This window comes from Fulmarus glacialis, unplaced genomic scaffold (genome assembly GCF_000690835.1).
Source record: "Fulmarus glacialis isolate BGI_N327 unplaced genomic scaffold, ASM69083v1 scaffold4595, whole genome shotgun sequence".
Taxonomy (NCBI): Eukaryota; Metazoa; Chordata; class Aves; order Procellariiformes; family Procellariidae; genus Fulmarus; species Fulmarus glacialis.
Window position 1 is genome coordinate 119800 of NW_009213589.1, and position 8609 is coordinate 128408.

Below are 8609 nucleotides of genomic sequence, written 5' to 3' on the forward strand. Positions count from 1 at the left end.
CGTGGCTTCTGCTTGAAAGGTGCTAGAGAGTTTTGGTTGCTGCTCCAGGAACATGGGATACTTCACGTCTTTTTCAGTAGTAGCATCCCTGCATCCATTCCTACGCAATTTCTACTTTCAAACAAGAAATCAAAATTCTCCCTCATCTCTCAAAACTGATTTTTTTTTTTTTTTTTGCTCAAATAAGTAAGTGGCCGTTAAAACTGCATATTAACTGCAAGCTAATTAATACTCGGTCACAGTGGGATGCTCGCTGCATTCAGATGAACGCCGAATCCAGCTTAATCATTTCCAGCATGTGCAAGACAGAAGTTGGAGGTGTTGGATCTCGCTGCAGCGGTGTTGCTTCTCTTCTCTGTCTCTCCAGTGCCTGGTCTGAATTTCAATGGGTGGTTCAGTAAACACACAAACCTTAGATTAGCAGAGGAATTTATCCTAGCAAAGAAGTAGGCTTCAGGGCCATCTTTTAATAGTTGCTATTGATGAGGACAAACCATCACCACCACCTTCCTCGGCTGCTGGCCAGGTGGCCCAGCTCAAGCCCAGTGTTCCCACACGGTGCACTGGGAAGGTTTTCACTCCAGTATTATGTTATTTTGCTTTCAGTTGCAAACAGCCTTGGGCTGTCTGTGGCTTGCTCCGAAGTGCCTTTTTAATATGCATCTGATGGCCCGAAGGAGAAATAAAAATGCATCGTAGGGGCTTGCAAGCCTCTTTCATGCCTCATGGGCTTGCGGTGTCTGGTGCTTTGCCCTGTGATAACCTGAAAAGAGCTCGTGCTTTGTTGGGAGGCTTGTTTTCACCCAGTGCCTAACGGGTGCACCAGCGGGTGGTCCTGGGGGGCCTGGGCGAGGGTGCTCCACAGGTGGGTACCATGTCCTGGGGAAGCGGTCTCAGCACTGTTAAAACTCTTGCTTTTAATGCGAAGCGGTGGTGGCTTCTGGCACGTGTCCTTGGTGCTGGCAGGGGCTGCAGGGACCTCGGGCCTTCCCGTTACAGTTTGGGGGTGACTGTCCCGATGTCGCCAGCTCCCGCGCAGCCTGAGCCGGCGGGGTCACGTCATCCCGTGTGAATCTTCGCGTGTAGTTTGCAGAAGCGGTGTGATTTCTAGCTCCTCTATTTTGGGAGGCGGGTGTGGGAAGCGGTGTGAAGCTGTGTCCCTAGCAGGCTCAGAAAACAGGAGACAGGCTGAGATGCTTTTTTTTTTTTCTAATGTCTCAGAGGTTGGGGACGGTGGGTGGCAGAAGGTTGTCCTGGCCCTAGCAGGAAGGACTCCTCTCTCCCTGATGTCAGTCTGCCCGTGCTCCCATTCAGTCCCCACTGTTAATTCCTGGATGCGTTTTGCCTCATCTGAGGGGTGGCCGGGTTGGGTGAGACAGACCCAGAGGGGTTAACACCTTGCTTTCAGCCCCTCCAGCTCCCGCTGACCTGCCTGTGTCAGGGGGCTCCTTGTCTCAGCTCCACGCTGCTGGCGGAGGCGCTTCCACAGCCCTCTGGCCCCCCGTGGGATAGCTCCTCTCTGCAGGTGGAGGAACCGCTTTCTGCTCTTCGCCTTCCTCCCTGCATCCACAACCTTGGCCTGAAGGTGCTGGAGGATGCCCAGAAAGTCCCAATTCACGTCAGAGAAGGAGCTGCCTGAAGCCCGGGCTGATGCTGAACATCTTGTTGTCTTCCCCTTCCTTCTCCTTTTCTAAGACAACCCCCTTTCCTTCAGCGCCGGGAAGATTTCTTGTCCCAGGGGTCAGCTTTCTATCGACACCTTGGCCTCCTCGCTCCCTTCCCTTTCACGTTACACTTCTTGGTATTCATTTTGACTTTCCCCCACTGGAAAAAGTCCCTCGCTGTGCTTTGTGCTTCTCTGCAGCAGGACTCGCTAATCACATCATCTCCCAGCACCAGGTCCCACAAGGCTTCTACTTTAGAGTGAAAAATATTGTTGTTTAGGCACCGCGATCCCACGAAGTTGCCTCAAACCATTCTATAAAACTAAAGGTAATTTAATAAATGATTATGGATTTTCCGTCTCGGGGGTTTACCTCTCCTCAGGAGCTGTTATTAACCCGCAGTATTTATCACAAGGGGCTCCAAGAGCCGCGCTTTCATTTCCTCGCTAGGACGGACTGCAGCTAGCAGTTTGGGGACAGCCACCGCGACGATGGCCAGACCCGTGCGCGGACTGGTATGTCGCTGGAGGGCTTTGGGGTGCTCCTGGCCCTGGGTGTTTGTACCCCTGCGCTGCAGGCATCTCCCGTCGGCAGGGTTCAGCTGCAGGCTGCAGCCGAGCTGGATTTATTTCATCCCTACGCAGACGCCCAAGTTAGCGGCTGCTGGAGGCGTTGAGGGGTTCGCTCACCCCTCGGCGCACCCCGACACAGGTTGAGGTGCCTTGGCTGAGAGGAGCGACGGTGGCACAGATGGGACTGGAGATGGGGGATGCTCTGCAGGGGCAAGCGAACGCCTTCGTCCCCTCCCGTCCCGCATCGCTCTTCCACACGGTCGGTGCCGAGGTCTCGCTCGGGGTCCCGGCAGCAGGCGGAGGGAGGGCTGCGGAGGGGCTCGCCCGGGCCAAGCCTTGTTCTTGTGCGCGGCTGCAGGAAGGACAAGCCCGGTGGGAGCTCTCAGGTTATGAAGAGCAGAGCCTCTAATCCAGAAATGAAACGCAGCCTTAGATAATAAGCTACAAAGCTAAAGACAAATGTTTCTCTGGGAGCATGTCGTTAAAGGCACTGCATTTCCAGCTGGGAACGAAGCACCCAGGTTGCTGTAAAAATCTGCCTTGTTTGCCTGTGGGGAATGCTTGCAGATAGGGACGGTGACAGGCAGGCACGGCTCCCTCCACGTGGCATTAGAAATACCAGCAGAGTTACTGTCAGCACCTGCTGCGATTTAAGACAGGGAACGTAATCTGAGTCGCCTGGGAACGTTTGGAAACGTTAAACCAGATATTTTTGACTGACAGATGTTGGTCAAGCTATAAGCTCAGCTCTGTTCGTAAAACAAGCCTTGCTGAATCGTTTGCCAAGTCGGTCCTCGAACAGTTTGTGTTTAGAACCCGCTGGGGAGGTGACCACGCCGTCGGTAAGTGCCACATGGGTTTTAACCTTGTTTCAGCAGAGCTGATCCCTTTTCATGCGAGGTGCAGGTACAGCCGTTGTTTTGCAACCGGGGAATTCCTGCGGCACAGCAGGGAGCTGAATCTTGTCGTCGACGTTTGCTGGATATTGATTAAAAACGACCAAAACTTCCTTCCCCAAAGCACTAATTGCTGCTGCGTCGGAGCTCATCGGGGATCAATGGGCTGTCTAATTGTGAATCTCTGCTCGGAATTGTTCGACGTGTCTTTCCATGTCGCTGGTGGCCTTGCGTGTGTGAGAGTGTCCCGTGGTGGGCTCCATGGGTGCCCCTGAGCCACGCTGGGCTCGGTCCGGTCAGGGCACGGCAGGCTGCGGGCTCCGTCCCTGCTCCTGCCTGATCGCACTTGGAGAAAGCCACCAGCGTTGCCGCTTGCTTGTGCTGACCTGCGGGTAGTCATCAGGGGAAATATTCGGGATAAATGTCTAGTAGAGCTGCAAAATTTCTCGCTTTGGCCCTCAGGTGGGTCCAGGGCAGTGGGTGCTTTCAGGAGGGCCCTGGTGGGTCCGTACCGGCTCATTGCTGTTCGGATCTGCCCCTTCGCGTCTCCGTCTCACCTTTTTGCACATTTTGTCTGTCTCTTCCTTTCCTGCTGCGCTTTTTGCCTCCCCACAAGGCGTTCACCTCTGTCCCCTTCCATTCCTTGGTGCGACCAGCTGCCTGCACCGCTGCTACGCCAGCGGCGAGGCGCGCGGTCCCCTGGGCAGCCCCAAGCGTTGACCTGCTCCATCCTGGTTTCGGAGCTGGCGGGTCAGACCCAGCGCCGAGCTCACACCACCAGCGCCCACCCAGGGGCCGCATCCTGCCGAGGAGCTGCTCGTGCAGGCTTCCCTCCCTCCCACTGCAGGTCCGTGACCAAAGTTACGTTCTCTTCCAGGTTCAGCCCTCTAACGCCTAAATTTTTCATCAAACCCCGACCACCGAAGGAGGAGGGAGCCTGGTCGGAGCGCTCGGCGTCTGCAGAAAGCAGCTCCAGGGATGGGGGTGCGCAGGAAGCCCTGGGAGCAGCGGATCCTGCCCAAGAGCCAGCAGACGCAGACGACTCCCTGGAGGCAAAGGTAGATTTTCCTGCATGCCTACCGCCTGCGTTGCCTCCCCCAGGTTGCCACCAAAAAGCCATGCTGGTGCCAACCTCCCTTTTTTCTGCCCTGCTGTCACGTGCCCCGAGAGCAGGGATGGCAGCAGGGCCAGTGGCTGGAGACGGGGCTTCTGGGGAGGGAGAAATAGGATAGTTTTGCTTGGAGAAGCCCACTCAGATCCTACTGACCTATGTTGGGTTTGGGATTTTTCTGGCTTGTTTTTTTACAACATCAAATGAGGCTTTTATGTGCATCATGACGTGAAGGCTTCCAGTTTCCTTTCTGTACCAAGCTGTGCCAAGTGCTGATCTCCACCTACCACCTTCTCAACCCCAGCTAGAGCCACGTGTTTTCACGCCTCTGCCTTCCCCCAAGACCCGGTATTGCAGTGATGGCCACAGTGTTTTATAAAACAAGGCTTTGCAGACAAAGTCACCTTTGATCTGCTGACCTTCCTGGTGAACCTCGCTGCTTTGGAGCTTGACCTTGGAGCTAGTGGGATCTGGCGCCTTGTTCTGCATCGTGTGGGACAGAGGCTGCTCCTGGGGCAATAAAAAAAGGATGTAAGAAAGCACGGGAGGTTCAGCGTTGGCATTAGGTTCAAGGAGAGGGGTTGCACCTGCTCACATCCAAACATCAGCAGTTTTAACATTACAACTCTACGCCTTTTTTTCTGAACCAGGAGAAATGATACTCTGTAGATGTGAAGAATAGTGTGGCTGAATGTTTTCAGGCAGAAGCATGAAATCATCTTTATTTCCTGCTTTGTTGCCACGTATGCACAAATAAACCAGGGAAATGCAAGTAGACGTGGCTAAGTAGGATCCAAAATTGCTTCAAAGGATACATCTGGATTGCAGCTTCATCTTCTGCTTGTGTCTCTGTATCAAGGCAATGTCCATATACATCTCTGGGGAGGTGGGAGACCATCGGCCTAGGAAAGGTGTGGTTAGCATCTTTGGGAATATACGCTTGGCAAAGCTTTGCTAGATTTGAAAATGTGGAGATGACAAAGAGCATCAAAATATGAGAAGACTCTGCCCTCCCCGGTGCTTCATCTACTGGGGAGATGTAGCCTGATTAGGTCTAAGGATGTCCCGTGAATATTCTTGCAGATCCTCCTGAAATCAAGGTCACAGCACAAAGTGTTTCTTCACGTTAGTGAAGAAGCACATATTCTTAAACTTCAAGAGCAATCACAAAGCCCTCGTTTATAAATATGGGTCAGAAGCCCAGGATGAGGTTCCTTTTGAAAGATGGCACCTCTGAGGTTAAACACCTCAGAGCTGAGAAGCTGCTGCAAGACAGAAAAACATCTCAGTTGCCTTCTTCAGGAAGGTGGTGTTCGAGAAGAACGCCTCAGAGACCCTCAGCTCTCCAGCACTGATGAGCGCATGAGATGAAACCTGAGCACCATCTGAAGTGGGGTAGTTGCGCCGAGCACTTTCTAAGTCTTTATTTTCCTGGTTTTGATCGTCTCACTTGCAGCTACGTTCTGGTTTTTGTCACGGCAAGCCTAACCTCTCCGGGCATGGGTATTCTCAGCGTGTTCCTTAGGCAGGAGCGAGCGAAGCCAGGTTGGCACGAGGGTGCAAAATGCCCTTGAGGTCTCTGCCAGGGCTGAGTGCTGGGTGCACCCAGCTTCCTCGTGCAAGCTGGCGCATGGGAAGTGCAGGTGGTGCCCATGTCTCATCTGTGGGTGGGCTTGGACCCACACTCAACTGATGGCACGGACATACCCCTACTTGATTTGCTCCCAGGTCCCATCTCAGCTGCTCCTGGCTTGACGCGGTGGTGGAGCCTGCAGCAGAGTGGTCTCACCCAGACCAGCCAGTTGCTTACTGCAGCCCACGGTGCTTGTTTTCCAGCCGCTACCATCCACTGCTGCGGAGCTGGAAGGTGCCGCGGAGACTCAGAGCCTGGTGAGGATCAAGGAATTGATGCATTTCACGGAGACAGAGCCCCTTGCCTTGGGGGTGGAGGAGGTAAGTCTGTCTCGCTTCTGCTTTTCCAGTGTGGCCAGCGGTTAGGTAGCCCCCACTCCCACTGGTGGCCCTCGGCGCCGCTCACAGAGCGGCTTTGCACCCCCCCGAGCACGTCGCGCAGCCCTGCTGAAGCAACTGGTCGTTGGAGGGGACGTGCGGGACATGTCATCGGGCTGACCAAGGACGTTACCTGCGCAGCAGCTGTGGAGGGCGTTATTCATCTTGTTACCAATTGAGTGGTCGATAGGAAATTTCTGCTGCAGCTTTTGCTCTAGCATCTTGAGAGAGAGCAGCGTGCACGTCGGAGAGAGAGCGAAAAGCATCAGGAGTCGGATGAGCAGGGCTGGAGTTCTCCCCTCGGCTCCAAGGGCTTTCACCTCCCAGCCTTGCGTTTCTCTAGAGGCAGTAAAAGATGTTTTTAAAGGCAGGTTCTGCAGCAGAGAGAATTTCTTGCTGCTACGAGACCTCCCAAATTACTTTAACGTAGTGTATTAATTAATGTGTTAATTAGCAAGTATGGGAGAAGATTTTTCCCATGGTTCCTCTACTGGAAAGTGTAATGGATGCAGGATGAGATTAGGATGATTTTGCCTGTGTTTGAGGAAGATGTCCTTCTAGCCACGTCTGTCCTTTGCTCCAAGCCGTGGCTGCTCTTCTGCATCAATTTCGATGCTTGACATCTCGATCTCTCCCCCTCTACCTCCAGGTTTTCGACGTCCTGCCGCTGTATGGCGTGCTGCAGCCGGGCGAGAGCCAGCGGGTCACGTTCACCTTCTTTGGCCACGCGAACATCGTCGCCCGCGTCGTTGCGGCGTGCAGGGTGGAGGGAGGCCCGACCTACGAGATCGTGCTGAGTGGGGAGGCTTCGCTCATCAACTACCTCCTAGACATCACGGAGATCGACTGCGGGCTGCAGGTGCTGCACATTTCTCTTGGCAGAGGTCTTTGAAACCATCCCCAGCGGGTCGCTGCCCACCTAGGGGTAGGGCTCTCCCCCCTTCCCAGCTACTTTCTGAGCCGTATGGCTTGGAAGTACAGCTTTTGAGTGGTACGTCCTGCATCCAAACTGGTTTTTAATGGCCATCTCCACGCCCCCACCCTCCCAAAGTTGGGAATTCCTCCTCTTCAAGATTACTAACGCTGCCTGCTGGGGAAGGTGGGATCCCAGTGGTCATCTCCAGAGGGACATGCCCCGAGACATCCATCCACTGATCCGCTCCTAAAGCCTGAGGTCCAAGGAGACACGCTCTTTTAACGCTCTTGATTAATCAACAAAATAAACCAGGGACGAAGTTAACTTGAGCTTCCAGTCACTGTAGCTGGAGAGAATGTCTCAGAACGATCCCTGCTTTACTTCTTTTCAGTTAAAAACCCCACAGATATTTCCAGCTCTTGGCCCTGTCTGTGCTGCACTGTCTGTCTCCCCTTTTGCTGTCACTGCAAGCTCTGCAAATACTTGTATGCAGGATGCCTTTTTTCTTCTGCAATGCCTTGATGCTGCCTCCTTTGTTTCAGCTAGCTGTTAGATAACACCTTAAAGTGCAGGGGGCTTGTATCCTCTTTGGTTTTTTTATTACTGATCTTTATGTGGTTGGTATTGCCCCTCCGCACGCTGCCATAAATGTCTGTTCCTGTGTAGGGCTGAGAGGTACCTGTGGCTGTGGGTCCCCCGGGTTAAGCCGGGAGAGTCAAGTGCCCATAGCTCCTCTGCCCCTGCTTCTCTCCTGCTTTGCGTTCATTTGCTCTCATCCCAAGGAAAGCAGAAGGAGATTCCCAGTGTCAGGTCTGTGTCTTCAACTTTCCACTCCTCTTCAGCTGTTTAACGAAGTCACCGAAGCAGAGGTCACCCTGCAGAACAGCGGAAAGGTGGGATTCACCTACGTGGTGCTAAGCCCCAGCGCGGCCGCTGCAGACGGCCCTCTGCCCGGCGTGCCCCTGGTCGTGCCCAGCACGGTGAGTACGGAGGTAGCACAGGTGAGTAACCCTGGCCCTGTGGCAGGCTGCCCAGGAGAACGTTATAGAGAAAAAAGGGGGGAAAAAAAAGGAAAAAGGAGAAAAAAAAAAGGAAAAAGGAGAAAAAAAAAAGGAAAAAGGAGAAAAAAAAAGGAAAAAGGAGGAAAAAAAAGGAAAAAGGAGGGGAAAAAAGGAAAAAGGAGGAAAAAGGAAAAGGGAGAAAAAAGGAAAAAGGAAAAAGGGAGGAAAAAGGGAGAAAAAAGGGAGGAGAAAAAAGGGAGGAGAAAAAAGGGAGGAGAAAAAAGAAGGAAGAAGAAGGAGGAAGAAGAAGGAGGAAGAAGGAGGAGGAGGAAGAAGAAGGAGGAAGAAGGCGGAGGAGGAGGAAGAAGGCGGAGGAGGAGGAAGAAGGCGGAGGAGGAGGAAGAAGGCGGAGGAGGAGGAAGAAGGAGGGGGAGGGAGA

General features: G+C 53.4%; 1 protein-coding gene across 1 annotated transcript in view; it reads left to right on the forward strand.

Annotated features, from left to right (window-relative positions):
* LOC104077114 (hydrocephalus-inducing protein homolog) overlaps positions 1–8170 on the forward strand; it is a gene marked incomplete at both ends in the record, with an annotated part of 100529 nt that extends 92359 nt beyond the window's left edge. The window contains 4 exons of the mRNA XM_009578232.1: positions 4010–4190; positions 6080–6196; positions 6903–7112; positions 8012–8170. Coding sequence (XP_009576527.1) covers positions 4010–4190; positions 6080–6196; positions 6903–7112; positions 8012–8170 — 667 coding nt within the window. The remainder of the gene's footprint in view (positions 1–4009; positions 4191–6079; positions 6197–6902; positions 7113–8011) is intronic.
* Positions 8171–8609: the final 439 nt, after the last annotated feature.